This window comes from Fonsecaea pedrosoi, assembly GCF_000835455.1.
Source record: "Fonsecaea pedrosoi CBS 271.37 unplaced genomic scaffold supercont1.4, whole genome shotgun sequence".
NCBI lineage: Eukaryota > Fungi > Ascomycota > Eurotiomycetes > Chaetothyriales > Herpotrichiellaceae > Fonsecaea > Fonsecaea pedrosoi.
The window spans coordinates 3655077-3669878 of record NW_013550612.1 but is presented as its reverse complement, the minus strand read 5'-3'; the positions used below and the strand labels follow the sequence as shown (position 1 = coordinate 3669878).

General features: G+C 52.8%; 6 protein-coding genes across 6 annotated transcripts; 4 read left to right on the top strand and 2 right to left on the bottom strand.

The window, feature by feature from the left end:
- Nucleotides 1–510: 510 nt before the first annotated feature.
- On the top strand, nucleotides 511–1673 carry Z517_07125 (uncharacterized protein; the record flags this gene model as incomplete). Its single annotated transcript, XM_013428863.1, has 6 exons — nucleotides 511–638; nucleotides 688–754; nucleotides 812–1302; nucleotides 1351–1438; nucleotides 1496–1542; nucleotides 1592–1673. 6 exons carry the CDS (start codon nucleotides 511–513, stop codon nucleotides 1671–1673), a joined length of 903 nt encoding a protein of 300 aa, XP_013284317.1.
- A 2370-nt stretch (nucleotides 1674–4043) lies between these two features.
- Z517_07124 (uncharacterized protein) lies at nucleotides 4044–5830 on the top strand (the record flags this gene model as incomplete). The annotated part of the gene is made up of 6 exons (XM_013428862.1): nucleotides 4044–4140; nucleotides 4273–4456; nucleotides 4515–4786; nucleotides 4846–4955; nucleotides 5010–5149; nucleotides 5224–5830. The coding sequence occupies 6 exons, from the start codon at nucleotides 4044–4046 to the stop codon at nucleotides 5828–5830; spliced, it is 1410 nt and encodes a 469-aa protein (XP_013284316.1).
- Nucleotides 5831–7704: 1874 nt separating this feature from the next.
- Nucleotides 7705–9630, top strand: Z517_07123 (uncharacterized protein; the record flags this gene model as incomplete). Its single annotated transcript, XM_013428861.1, has 1 exon — nucleotides 7705–9630. The coding sequence occupies one exon, from the start codon at nucleotides 7705–7707 to the stop codon at nucleotides 9628–9630; it is 1926 nt and encodes a 641-aa protein (XP_013284315.1).
- A 1068-nt stretch (nucleotides 9631–10698) lies between these two features.
- Z517_07122 (uncharacterized protein) lies at nucleotides 10699–12153 on the bottom strand (the record flags this gene model as incomplete). Its single annotated transcript, XM_013428860.1, has 1 exon — nucleotides 10699–12153. The coding sequence occupies one exon, from the start codon at nucleotides 12151–12153 to the stop codon at nucleotides 10699–10701; it is 1455 nt and encodes a 484-aa protein (XP_013284314.1).
- A 471-nt stretch (nucleotides 12154–12624) lies between these two features.
- Nucleotides 12625–13559, top strand: Z517_07121 (uncharacterized protein; the record flags this gene model as incomplete). Its single annotated transcript, XM_013428859.1, has 3 exons — nucleotides 12625–12803; nucleotides 12859–12876; nucleotides 12935–13559. 3 exons carry the CDS (start codon nucleotides 12625–12627, stop codon nucleotides 13557–13559), a joined length of 822 nt encoding a protein of 273 aa, XP_013284313.1.
- Nucleotides 13560–13746: 187 nt separating this feature from the next.
- On the bottom strand, nucleotides 13747–14290 carry Z517_07120 (uncharacterized protein; the record flags this gene model as incomplete). Its single annotated transcript, XM_013428858.1, has 3 exons — nucleotides 13747–13919; nucleotides 13970–14070; nucleotides 14127–14290. 3 exons carry the CDS (start codon nucleotides 14288–14290, stop codon nucleotides 13747–13749), a joined length of 438 nt encoding a protein of 145 aa, XP_013284312.1.
- Nucleotides 14291–14802: the final 512 nt, after the last annotated feature.

Here is a 14802-nt window from a genome sequence, read left to right as displayed (position 1 = left end):
TGGTCCGTCTACCTCCCCCGCATCTACCTGCACACAATTGTTGTTTCTCTGTCACAAGAAGCATCCGAGTAAAAAAAGTGAGGACCAGTCAACTCTCTTACTCTCTCCACAGGTCAATCAAAGGGTCTCGACCCATCTGATCACACGGCAGCTAGCTTTCTCAAAGAGTCAAGCCCGTGGTGGTATGACGACCGCCTGAGGATCCAATGAGTGGCATCCGAGTCTGAGGCGGGCAACAGGTATTGAATTCTTTTCGTCATCGCTGCTTCCGTCTCGCCATTCCATCACTTCTCTTTTGTTTCGACCAACGAGCAAGCTTCCTTCCCCCCAGTTGCCCTTTTGACGTCTTTGACTGCTGCCTTGAAAACTGCTATTTGAATTTCTCCATCTCTCCATCGTTCCTCACCTCTTTTCTGTCTCTCCAGTCTCGTTCAACTGCCAGCCTCATTGTTTGGTACTCAAGCATCAGACATCTTTCTTTTGTAACGCTCTCATCTGCTACAAGCCAATATGATTGTCCATCCAGACATGTTGAAGACCGCACCCACAGCTTCCACCTCGGTGGCTCCTATCCCAACCGTCATCCCAACTCCTCCCATCTACCTCAAGGCCGGAGATGTCGGCCATAGAACTCTGTGGTATGCTTCATCGTGTCTTTGAGAGAAACTGGTTGTTCACAAATTCTAGGGTGGTGGTAGTCCTCATGGCCCTGTCTTCCCTTGCATTCTACGGCATGGCTTTTCGTGTTCCAGTTGTAAGTCCTCCTTGCTCGTCAGCATCTCCAGGCCTGTTCTGACAAGAATGATCACAGCAAAAAAGGCTCTTCCACATTCTGACCTCTTTCATCACGACCATCGCCTTCCTGTCCTACTTCGCCATGGCTACCGGAGATGGCCTCACGTTTGTCTCATACACTGTCACAGAGCACCACAAGAAAGTCCCAAATACTCATCAGGAATATCTTCGTGCTGTGTACTGGGCGAGATATATCGACTGGAGCATCACGACTCCTCTCCTACTCTTGGATCTCGCCCTCCTTGCAGGTCTGAGTGGCGCCAATATTCTGGTTGCCATCTTTGCGGACGTTGTTATGGTTCTTGCTGGACTATTTGCAGCTTTTGGCCAGGCCCATGACAGCCAGAAATGGGGCTGGTACGCATGGGCCTGCATTGCTTTCCTCGTGATTGTCTACCAACTTGCCGCCAATGGTCGCGAGGCTGTGGCCAGCAAGGACAGCAAAACCAAAGCGTTCTATGCTTCAATTGCTGGATATACCCTCATTGTGTGGTTGCTCTACCCAATGTGAGTACCTCTAGATGCCCCATTCTACCACTTACTGACAAACGACAGCATTTGGGGCCTTGCTGAGGGCGGTCACGTCATCAGCCTTGACTCCGAAATCATTGCTTATGCCGTGCTCGATATTCTTGCCAAGCCGGTGCGTTTCTTTGATCCCTTCCTTTGATGTCTCATGGCATCAGCTAATGAAGAACAGGTCTTCGGCTTCTGGCTTCTGTTCACCCACGACAGCATGTCAAGCACGTATGTGAACCTGATCAACTGATTGCGGAACATTACTGACAATATGTAGCTCTCCGTCACTTGAAGGATTCTGGTCCCAGGGATTTGGCACCCAAGGAACTCTCCGAGTTGGTGATGACAGTGAAGCTTAAATGCGCTTGCTGACTTGGTCAGGTTGGCGATGAGGATTAAACACACTGTCGACAGCGGTCTTCGCTAAGATCAACCTGTGCCCTGAACTCGGAACGCGAGTAGCAACAACTCAACACATCTGAAGATCAACGTGAACTGGTGGACAAGAGGCTAGGGGTAATGGAGGAGAACTGTGACGGTTGAAACGGGGATATTGAGTGATGGATGATTTTGACGAAAGAGACGCAATAACTTCCTTTCTCTGGGCTGGCTTATAATATCACTAGGCACAGCATTTCCGAGCTCACAATGCTCGATGAAGGCATTGTACAGTAGCACCCCTCATTGCTGGTATGACTGAAAAGCTGGGTCAAAGGCTGCATGATACAAATGACAGATTGATGTGAAAACAGATGCAACCCTCGAATCAGCAGATTTATTATCTTTTTGACGAGCAGGTTTTCAACGTTATTACCTGTGGTCTCACAACACTCAGCACCATGGCTTCCTTGAAACTTCATATCAGAGGTCATTGGCTGAAGGTATTGTGGCATGTAATAATCGAGGCTGATCACCCCTCGAGAATTCTGTGACGCTTTTTTTCCGCCGCAGTCCGATGTTTCTCGCTGGATTCGCCCTCTTCGTTTCCATTCTCACATATCTTCTTCTGCCGCCACTTTTTATCTGCCGGAGTCATTCTCGTCCTACTGACGACCGCATCGGTCGACATCGTCATTTCATCCGACTGATTTGTCCAGAGTGGGATACAATGCACTTCACGCTCTCGGTAATCCTTGCCTGGATGGCAGTTTTGATCATCCAGGCCCACGCAGTGGCGACTTCACTCCTCGGGTATGCGAACCCAGTGTCTCTTCTCGTACAGTCCTCGAGTTAACATTGTCAGCACGCACACAACCACCCTGCCAAAAGTTGCGTGCTGTACCACCACTGCGTACAGCGCACCAGTCATTCAAGGTGGTCCGACAAGCACTTACTACTCACTCACCACCTACACGTCCCGTGTTTACGACTGCCATGGTTGTGGTACCGTCGTGGTCATGCCTTATGGTCACGTCTTTGTGGTGAGTGCTCGTATTGGTGGACCTCCCCTTGACATGTCGTTCCAGCCAGACCGTCATCCAAGTCCTAGTCGGTTTGCTGATGCTTAGGTGTAGCAGGAGACATTTACCACCACTGTGACTGCAATAAACGCAACGACTGTCACCCTTCCAAGATGCAAATCCACGCCAGGTCCAACCAGCATGGCCACTCGCAATTGAAGTTGTGGGCTCTCAGTTTTCCTCGACAATAGCAAAAGGAGGGTGGCTGGAACGGACTAGGATTGACAGTGTTATCTGCTGGAGGAGAACCTGTGCAGTTCGGCCAGAATGGTTTTCAGCATCGCAAGGTTAAGTCCTGATGTGCCATGCGCTGGGAGTCGGAAACGTGGTTTGACCGTCGGTCACCTGGGGCAGAACTATTCGGAACGTTTGCTACAGCATAGTGCGACGGGCAACATGAAAGAGAAGAGCTAGACGTATTGTCTATCACACAAAACATCCGCACTAATTCTTGGCTCTGACTATTTCCCACACGTATAGGCTCGAGGCATACCACTTTCCCCCAGCAGCACAAGCACACGGTGTGCAGCACTCTCTCTCATTCGGGGGACCCAAAAGCCCGAGCTAGCCTGATCGAACACACCGTGTCCAAACGCTCGGCACACACATGGTCTAGGAATTCTTCGCCATGAGATTGATACCGCGACAGCGGGAAATGCGATGTTCGGTGTATCAAACATCGAGGTTGAGCAGTCAATTCACTCTCTGCCGGAGAACACTCTCCCGAGCCTAGAGCAAGTGGCTAGCATGTCGCCTAGGAAAGGCTGCGATCGTGGCTGCACGTTACAGTTTCATCGGGCCAATATCTGGCAGATTCATGGTCAGCTTGGTCTTTTTGCTTTGTCGTCAGCCAACTAGACAACAATAGCTTCTCAGCCAATTTCTTCAAACGCTCGAAAGAAGGGCCAGCAATGACTTCGCTGTATCTCGGACCCGATTGAACCGAATGCTACCTCCCGACATCCACATGCCCTCTTTTTCTTTCCACTATGCCACCTTTCGCAACATCCCACAAACCTGCCCCGGGTTTGCGGAGTTCTCCAATCCCTGCCATCGTCCTTTTATGGGTCGATCCATGTCTCTCGTCTCTCGTGATGTTTGAGCAGGGCTGCGGGTTGTGGATGGATGGGGGTTTTTCTCGCCACAAAATGCTTTCTCGTCTCGGCATATACTGAAGCATTGACCTTTCCACCACGACCGCACGCTGTCTATTCTGCAAAAACTCCCAGTCTCTGTGCTCGTGCTGTCGTCTATTCGATTCCAGCAAAGATGACGTTCTACAAGCGCAAGATCACCGTCTCCGACGGAGAAATCACAAACGCCGCCCATCTCACCCTGAGGCAGTCATTCTTGCCAAACTGCTTGGGTATGTCGATTCCCTACACAGTGTCTAACGCCCTGCAATGAGTACGATGGTGATGGCACACCTGTCACGCTTGACCCAAGTCGAACTCGAAACCACATCCAACCCGTAGCCGCTGCTAACTGTGAATATCAGTCACCATTCTCTTCTTTCTATGGGGTTTTGCGTACGGACTTCTCGATGTGTTGAACAGCCATTTCCAGACCACGCTCAACATCACCGCTTCGAGATCTTCCGGGCTTCAAGCTGCTTACTTCGGAGCATATTTCCTCTGCCCGCTCACGATCTCGGGGTGGATTCTGCGAAGATTTGGTTTCCGGTGAGATGGTGCACATTCCCTGACATAGATGGTCAAACAGCTCATACAGAGTGATCAGGATCACCTTCATGACAGGTCTGGCGGTTCTGGCTGTCGGATGTCTTCTCTTCTGGCCGAGCGGGGTGAAGAAATCTTTTGGTGGATTCTGCGGCTCCATGTTCGTGGTCGGTGCCGGCCTCAGCACGCTCGAGACGGCGGCCGACCCGTTCCTGTCCATCTGTGGACCGCCCAGATACAGTGAGATCCGACTGAACCTGGCTCAGGCGGTGCAAGGTGTTGGGAGTTTTGTGGCTCCGTTGCTGGCAAGCAGGGTGTTTTTCGCCCACACTGGTATGACAACCTTCCTCACAATTGGTGCAGTGTGCGAGTGACTCACTGACGATCTTCAGTCGACACCAACCAGGGTCTCAAGAACGTGCAGTGGACATACCTAGGCGTTGCCGGGTTCGTGGGTGTCTTGATCGTTCTCTTCTTCTTGGCTCCGATGCCCGAAATCACGGTGAGTCTCGATCATGCTGTTGGCTCGCAGTTGTGGCTGACTCGTTGAACCTAGGACGCCGATATGCACCATCAAGAACATGTCATTGCCGAATATAACCCTGGCCCGCTGCGCAAGCAGTACACTCTGTTCTTGGGTGTGTGGTCACAGTTCTGCTACGTGGGCGCTCAGGTCGCTGTTGCTGGATACTTTATGTAAGCCAAGGCCCTTTTCCCGTCGGCATCTGATTGTCTTGGAAGGAAAGCAGGCACACTAACACAGTGGTCAGCAACTTTGTCAAAGAAACAGGTCGATCGGCCGCCAACGCCTCGGACCTCCTCGCAGCTGCGCAAGGAATCTACGCCGCCAACCGGTTCATTGCCGGGTTTTTGATGATGATCCCGGCCGTGAAGCCGCGGTACATGCTCACCATCTACCTGGGCATGTGCTGCGTCATCTCACTCATCGCGGGGCTCACGCGCGGCACGACCTCGGTGGCATTCCTCATGCTGGTCTTTGTCTTTGAGAGCTGCTGCTTCGCCACCATCTTCACCATGTCCCTCCGCGGGCTGGGCCGACACACCAAGCGCGGCGGCTCGTGGCTCGTGGCCGCCATCTCTGGGGGTGCCGTCTGGCCCAGCATGACTGGTGCAGTCGTCACCCGCTACAACGCCCACGTCGCTATGTTCATCCCCATGACGGGCTACATCGTCGGCATGGTTTTCCCCATCTACGTCAACCTGTACCAGCGCGAGAGGATGGACACGCATCGTGCCACCGAGGTCGGCATCGTCGTGCCCAGTGAGAAGGAGCTCGAGCTCGAGAGGCAACAGAGTGTGGTAGGAGACGGGAAGCCTCAAGCGGTCGAGATTCGTGAGGACGCGGAGTTGAAGTGAGGAACCCCTATGTGCATGTTATGCCGGGAAACCGCCTACAGACATTGGCATTGTCCGTAGGTGTTTCGATGCCATTGGCCATCGGCAATCTTCGGTATGAGTCTCTAATTCCAGAGCAATGAATATAGCCAGACGTCAGAATGTATTGATGGAATAGTCGGTACAAAAAGCACCGCGCAAGTCGAGCACCAAGTTTGATATGTTTGTTCCGCTCTTGGCACCTTTGGGCACTTTGCCGCTCTTCAATCCCATCCCTCCTGAACCCCTCCTGCCCCTTTGTCGAAACTTCCCTGTTGTTCTACTCGTATACTTTTTGGCGTATTTTCCTCGTCTTGTGTCGCTTCGCGTGGCGTCGATTCCATGTGCCTATTTCATTTCGCTTAGGGGGAAGAAGATATCAAGAGAACCGGCCGACTCGTTTCAAAATGTCTCATTTTTTTTTTTCAAGCCACAAGGGCCAAAGAGTGTAAGACTGTGAGACGCTCCCTCTCTGAATTCTGATAGCTGGTTCATTTTGTTAGGGGCAAGGCTCAACACATGCTATCGCATATGTCCCGGCCCTATGTGCCGAGTATCCTCGTATAAGTTATGGCTGGATATGACATGAGAACCAGCACCATATAGTTGAAGAGAAGGAGCGTGGGTGAAGGGGAAAGACAGTGTTGACACAGAGCCATGGCGGGCCGCATCATGTGTCGAGTACGAGGTATAAGCACAAGGACAAATACAAGGAGGGACCTGACCTACCTTAGGTACCGAGTACCTATGTATTCATTGGGTGCAAAGCTCGTTCGTCTGGTTGTATGTGTATGGTCGTGATTCTTCTCCGGCCATGGTACGTTGAAAAAGCCCTCGACGAGCACAGGGTTACCAAGGCCAGTGCTCGCACTCACGAGCCGTCACTCAGCCATGCATGCGAGGCAACAGGATTCCAATACCAAGATATTGCCTTTCTCAAGGACATAATAGGTGCCTAAGTGACGCACGGCTGTGCATACAAATAAGTTAACCAACGGCCCATATGGAAAGACGAGCTCGTCGATGATGGCGGCGTTCTCTCCGCTAACAGTCGAATCTGTATTGGTAGGGAGGTGGTCTTCATATTTGGACAAGTATATCGTCCGTCCGTGGCACCAGACTCTCATGATATTTGCATGCTTTATGCGGCATAGCGTGAATTTACGATGCTGCTGCCACGGCTGCCCGATCTTTGACGCTTGACGTGGCACTCGCTTCTCCTAGTACGAACTACTATAATTTTCTGCTCTAACTTGGGCACTTCGAACTACAAATACTGTGTCGAAGAAATTTCTCAAAGTTCCCTGGAGATCAATCCTCTTTTTTTTTTTTTTTTTTTCCAAACGGTAATTGTAGCGGACTCGCGGAGTCCCCCGCGACTGTGTCTCCACAAGCTGTTGGCAAGGCTGAGACGCGGGTGGTCGGTGGCAGTGCAGTGCCGTTGATTCTCAGGCTCGGTCGCCTGTGGCTGTGTCCCTGCGCAATTAAATTCAGCCGCCCGACGATCAAACTGACAACATTATTCGACCCAGCCCCCCCTTTGCTTGGTTTGCGTCTTCGCTCATTCCAGGTCCAGGACGTGCAAATCGATCTAAACTAGCCAGACGACACGACACGGTCCCGCCCTTGCCAGCATCTCTCCCCAGCACCGGCGTCTGAAAACCGCCCGTAACGTAACACCTCCCCCGAGTCCTTTCAGCCGCCCAAGGCTGCGTCGAAGTCTGCTGCTCCACGGTGACAAAGTCGGGGTGTGTCACAACGATTCCTTTACCAGTCGACGCATTGAAGCCCCATTGGAGAGCGCACGCTTCTAGAAGCCCCGGCACCTTGAGGGCCGGTACAGTCGTCCGGTCAAGATGCTGTTACAAGAGGTGGTCATGGACAGCGACTCGAACCAGCCGCAAGAAATACACGAAAGGCACTCGGTCCCTCCCACAAAATTTTCCAGATCAGATGTGGCTTTCCCTCTGGTAACGCCCCGGAAGCGGGCTCCCTCTGTTGCTTCGGTTGTCGACCTGGGCGTCGAGTCGTCACAGCCGGACGGACAGACGATTGGCGTGGTGACCATTCGGGGGGCGACGTCGCCATCTGTAAACGGTGGAGACTCGTGTCGAGAAAAGGACAAGGAAATGTCTGGCGCCGGCCAAGAATGCAGTCCTAAACCTCACTCGTCGTCGCTGACTGACCTGCCGCTCGAAGTTCAAGGGAAAGTCCTTGACTTCATTTTCGGGGATATGCATTCCGTCTATGCTGGATCAACATCGCTGCGGGGCAAGAGCGTCTCGTCCCTGATGCGACATCCCCGGAGGAAAGCCGTTTCGGACCTTGCACTTGTGTCACCTACCTGGCGCGAAATGGTTCAAGAGCGCATCTATCGTCACATCAAGATCAAGGGCACTCGAGCAGGCGTGAAAGACTCCGAGGTCTTCTTCAGCTCTCACCCGCATCTGAGAAAGCTTGTTCGGCACATTGAATTCTGGGTGCCTGTCTGGGGAGACAAGGCGCCCTTCCACGACCTTGCCGTCAACCCTCTGCTACCCAGGCCGGCGGAACGCAACAATGGCTCCTATCAACTTGCGCATCAAGCAAACGAGAGAGACCTGATTCCAGCCACCGACCTACTCAGCTTCAGCTTCAAACTATGCGCCTACTCGGCAACGCTGTCGGAGATTTTCGCCCACATCAACGGCTTCTTCCCGCACGCTCGTGTCTTTACACTCGAAGGCGGCCACTGCAAGAAGTCCAACATGATTCGGCACTTTCCAAAAACCCTGTTCCCCGACCCCGACCAGCGACTGGACAAACTACCAAATATACGCACCTTCGCCATGCGAGGTGCTTGGAATATCATGCGGAACTATCAACATTGGAAGACAATCGAAGACGCTCTGCCGAATGTTGAGGAGTGGCATTGCGGTTATGCGAGACCTCGGGTCGAAGCGGACCTCACGATCAATGAAATCCTGACGTACCTCCCCCCTAGACTCCGCCATGTCAACATCTCTCTTGATGGCATGTATAGCAAAGACACAACCTTAGGCTCAAGCTTTGGTACCGGGTCGAGCAACCTGAAAACACATCTGTGCGACCACCTAGGCCCTGTCCTGCCGCAACTCGAGTCGCTCTCATTCACGGGAAAGATTTGCGAGTGTCTGTGGACCAGTGCTTTGTCTGCACTCTCTTCTCAACCGGCCACCGCAGCACCCCCAAGGCTCAAACATCTCGAAATAGTGGTAAAGGCATGTTGTCGTCAACGAACCATGGGCACCGACCCTACTACGGGAGAACCACTCATTCATGAACTGGGTGGTATCATCGCCGATGGTGCTGGCATCACAAATCTAGTTTTCATCAAGGCTTTTGAACGGCTTGTCCTCAACACCATCGAAGCCCTACCCTTCTTTCCGAATTTGGAGTATGTGAGAATCCGATACATCGACTTGGATTCCCCTTGCACGTTGCTGAACCCGTACTGGCTTCTGGAAAAGGGCCAGGTGTATGGCGTTTGGAACGAGGAGATCGTCGAGAGGCTGAGTGAGTTGATGCCTGACCTCGAATACGTGGAGTTGGGTGAGGGGATAGAGTGTGCACCAACCTACCACAAGCGATCAAGTTCTTCCAATCCTCCCTCAACCGGGGTGGGAGGTCCGCCTCCTGATGGTGGACTCGGACCGGCAACGCCCCCAGGGGTTATTCTACCTAGCAGTCTTTATCCAAAGTGGAAGCCACGGAGTATCAAGACGAGCAGCTATAAAATCATTGCCGACGCGAGGGGAGGTTGATCGATGCTTTCTTTTTACCGCTGTCTTTCCGTATAGCGCCAGAGGAGCGTGGCGGCCTTTCCAACAGCCTCGAGAACATTATATGGGGTGTTTGAGGAAGACGGGGCCTTGTGCATCCTCCACTATTGTCGACCACGAGGTCTAATCTTTGTATATTCTGGACGGATGGACGGAATGGTCTGCAAATGATTGATCACATGCATGCGAGCCTGTCACGAGCTGTGTCTATGTATTGACGTGATGAGGAAGGTCGACGGCAAAGTGCGACAGTTAGCGTATTGGGTTCGGGCGGGCCAAAAGAAAAGTTTTCTTACTTGGGTCTGGAGCTATTTCTTGCTTGTCTGTGTCCAGCTGTCATCGAATCTGCAATCGAGGTGTCTTTTGTTCATCATCTCTTGTCTGTTGTGCCGAGCAGGAGCACTAGCACTGGCGATTGTTTCTTCCTCTACCGTGTTGTTTGTGGTTGTCTGACGCTTTCCTCTTTGCCTTTTGGTTATCATCACGGCGCGGCTCAGCTTGTCTGGTCTTGTCTCGTCTTGTCTCGTCAGGAGAGAAGAGCGAGGCGGCAGGGAGGGAGGGGGGGTCGCGCTTCTGGGTTCAACGAGTGTGTCGACCTTTTGGTCCGTGGAGTTTGCTGAATGTGTCTTGTCTGGTCCGGCCCGACTACAAGGATGTGATCTGATACTGTTTTTGCTGCGTGTTGCGGGGTTTTGGGCAAGCGAATGGAAACGGAATTGGGAAATGGGAAATGGAATCGGATATGGGCGGGTCTCTTTTGGATGGCAGATCAAATCCCAGAATTGAGCGAGCACCAGTGGGCGGGAAATACTTGTGGGAAGGCAGGCAGGAAGGCAAGGCGCACTTGAGGGTCATAATATTTCTTCAGAGGCAAGGTAACCCCCCAAAAGTTCAGATATATTTTCTTCAGATCCTCGCATCTCGGTCTCGTGCCGTTTTCTTTATAATTCGCTGGTGGTGACAATACTTGTACAATCCCTCTGTCCTTGGGGGAAAAAACCTCCATTGTGTCGGTGCGTCGAGTCTATATGACCCAGAATCTGGCTGGGCTCAGTTGCTCTTCAACACCCGATCCCTAGGCCCCAAATGCACACTGGTCATGCCACTCGTGTCGATACTGGCATTCCCGCGCGGCCTGTGGCCGGTTGGCCTGACTCTGAGGTCAGAGACGCTTACAGAAGACCCTGTTCCAGGGACCGTTATTTCTAGGGATGAGGCCTTGACCCCTCGTTGCACGGTGGCGCTCGCCTTCGAGGTTCCCGAGCCGTCGACAACGTCGCCCACCACAACCCCTAATATCCAGCAATTGATCCCGAAGAAGGCGAGGCTCGCTGCGAAAAGGCCGGGGACAAACGTGCTCTTCCCCAAGAACTCGAGTTGATAGCCCTGTTGTAGCCAGAGTGCTTGTCCGAGGACCCACAGGACTAATGCCGTCGTCCCCAGCATAGGCCGCGCAAGTAACGACGAGTTGGGGAGGTACAGGGGCAGAAAGATGAGGTACCAGAGGAAATACTGCGACGTGCAGACTTTGTTGAATGTCACAAAAGCGAGGGTCTGGGCCAACATCGTTGTTGGGAGATCGCGCTTTGCTAGGCCAAGAGGGATGAGGATCGTGGACAGGAGGAGTTGGGGAACGAAGGCGAACGACTCGAAGGAGATCGAGGAGCGCAGGTTGGCGACCATTGGGTGCGCTGACTGCGCCGAGGAGAGGTAAAGAAGGGTATTGTACGGGGAGAAATTGTGGCGGTGATCGATCCGGGTCAAGTGATGGAGAAACGTGTGTTGGAGGAATGGAAAGCCGTAAGTATTGTACATGAGGAGGTTGAGCGCAGCAAATGTGGTCATCGACGTCAAAAGCAGCACAATGCGGCTCCTGTTGATGAATTGCAAAACACTCTGCAATACATTGGTTGCGGACGGACTGGAAGGGGTATCCAGCGCCCACAGCATGCTCGCTCCGTAAATGAAAGGGTATATTTTGAAATGGACACAAGTCCCCAGCAGCAGTCCTGACAGAATGGTTTTGTTGGTCTCAAAGGCCCAGAGCAGACCCATGACCAGAACGCAGAGGAGACCTTCACTGCTTCCGCGTGTACTGATGTTCGCGACCATCGGGTTCAGGAGCCACACCGCCGCATATTTCAGAGCCCGTTGCTCTTCCAGGCCTTGCCTCTTCAAAAGACGGAGAATGAGCCATCCTGCGATGAGATCAGACGAGGCAAACAGCGCCTTGCCGAAGTGGAACCACAGTCCTCCCCAGCTGGTGGGTAGCAGAATCCATGCTAGAAGGGGGGTGTATCGGTATGTGGCGCGATCGTATGGAGACGCATGTCTCGATACAGCGCGGGCGGCGTCTGTGAAGACGTAATAGTCAATGTCCGTATATTTCAGGGCAGAAACCGAGTCCTGGTATATGCCGTAGACGAGCAGGGCGGCCCGAAGGAGGAAGGCTGAGGTGAAGACGGCGGTCCGCGATGAGAGGAGGGATTGGAAGAGTGAAGCCATGAGGCTGGCAGCATGCCTCGTGTTGCTCCTCGAGGACGAGGCAGGCTCAAAGTCAGGTGTCCCTTGTCAGGCTGAGGGCGTCGACGACTTGAACAGGTGTTGGTTCGTTCAGCCAAGAGGAATTCTGGATCGCAGTTTGATGTGCATTGGGGAATTTTGTACAAAGTCTCCGCAGGGTTTCCCCATTAGTGCCCTGCCCTTTGCCAGACAAGCCAGACGAACTGGCTTTTTATCAGAGCCTTGGATGGCCGGACTTCAGACACAGTTCATCTGCACCAGTTAGGAGGCCAGCACCAGAAAATACACTGTTCAGATATCTTCATAGAGACCGTCAACTCGAACTCGACACAACATAACACCGGACATTCCTTAAAGCAGCAAGAGAAACCAGTGCTTCAGTAGTATTTTTCGTCACCGGCTTCCGAACCAGGTGGGTGTCCCTGTTCGCCCTCGCAATCTCAAAGGTTCATCATGGCAGGGGTGAAAAGAAGGCACGACGGAATGGTAGAGAATGAGTCGTCTCAGTCCGAGACGAAGTCACCATATCTCCCCGTGTTCGAAGCATTCCGGGCCCAACTCGACGAGCACCATGACCGCAGAGAAAGGATCATCAAAGTGTCGAGGGACGTGACGGCGCAGAGTAAAAAGATGTGAGTTTGATGCACTTGTGTTTCGTCGTTCTGTCTCTAATCAAAGCGTCGGCAGTATATTTGCATTGCAAAGGTGAGACAACAATGACCCGCAATACCGATGGACAGTAGCTCACAGCTACAACCCGCAGAGTTCGCGAGCTAGGCAAACCGATACATGCTTCCACATCGAAGCAAACGACGCCCATGTATGCCACCATCAGAACCCTGTTACAGAGCATCGTCCCAGACCTTCAAGGCAGCAATGCGTATCGTTACCGCGCCAATATCAGTGCTGGGCTCCAAGAGTTCATGGAAGCCGTCATTTTTCAGCACTACCTGGAGACTCAACAGGTCATGAGTTTTGAGGATGCTCAGACCCAGCTCCCCAACGGCATCTCACTCACTTACGACGACTATGCACTTGGGCTGTTCGACATGACGGGTGAATTGATGCGTTTCGCCATCACCTACATGGCTACAAACGGGCAGTTGCCTGGGATAGCAAGAGGAGCAGGGCCATCTCACAGGTCCTCCATCCTGGCGGATATGCAAGATCTGCGCACCGCTTTCGAAGCGCTGGACGCGACTAAAGCCCACAGCCTATCCAGAGATTTTGACAACAAGCTCAAGACCACGAGGCAGTCCGTGGAGAAGGTTGAGAACGGCGTATACCACATGATTGTGAGAGGAAAGGAGAGACCCAAAGGCTGGAAACCAGATTTTTCGTCCGCGGATGCAGGACGGGACAGCGGAGAAGCCGTGGAGAGTCGTTGAAAAAGCGTCAATCCTCAGATCGCAGGATACCGTACTCTCATGTCCACTCAAATGCTGGGCTATCTCGAGAGCTACTGAAGCATTTGGCCGTCGGTCATCCACTGACTGATTTCCATGATACCCATCACCTTGTATATCAGAATCAAGCAAAAGTTCCAGTTACCCCAGACCCCTAGACCCTCTTGCTTCATGGCTTGGTCGGGTCTTCATCCGCCTCCAGAATACCCTCTTTGACCAGCTGTTCTGGCTTGGGCCGCTGTTGAATCTTATGCTCAAGACTGTCTGCTCGCATATGACGATCCAAGGCTTTCTGGCTGGCTTGCAGCGCTGGCGCGGCGGTTGAGTCGGGAAGGATATTTCCTACAGCATGTGAGAATGGCGCCAACGCTCAGGATGGATTCAACTCATACGTTCCACCAGTTCGTCACGTTCTGGTCGCTTCTCGAGATGTTTTCTTAGATTGTCCGACTGTTGTTGACGCTCGAGTTCGTGCTGTTTCGCTTGTAGGGCCCTGTATACACAGTAAGGAACTGCACATGCCTCTCGAAGGTCTGCCTGTACACTCACGGGGCAGCATTGCTGTTAAGGAGGATGTTGCGATTCTTGAGGTCTTGAACATCGGGGCGCAGCTGCAGGTGCTTCTCGAGAGAGTTCCGGCGCTCGATGGGGGAGATGGGGCTTTCGTCGACCTTGAGGTCAGGCGTGTTATCTTCGTTCAGTGCGTTAGACATTGTTGATGGAAGTGAGCTTTCTCAATTGCGAAGAGGTTCAAGGGAAAGGCAAAGAAAGGATAGCGGGAGCAAGAGGGCTGAGTTTTGTCCAGTCTGACTGACGTCGCAGACCCTTTGTTCCCCGCGATTGGGTCTTGTTCTCACCTGCTACAATGACAATGGCCAAGCTTGGGTCTTGGAATGCCCTGCTGATCCCGCCAACTTCCATGTGTCACTGGCAGCCACTGGTCAACTGCCCCGCGCCGGCCACCAGACCCCTCCACTATGGGCTTTAGGGAAAGGCCAAGCCGCTGAACTTTCGGCCCCCAATCTGTGCGGGATGAACCTAATAGGCACCGATGCCGCTAACGCTCATAGGCGCCTGGGACAATAGTCGTGTCGCGTCATAAAATTATTCACGCTGTAGCACTTCCTGCGCAGTACATACATAGCCCTCACCACTGCATCGCTTGCTCTACCGGGTTCACCTCTCTCCTGAACCTCATACTCCGCCAGGAGCCCTCTTCGACGAT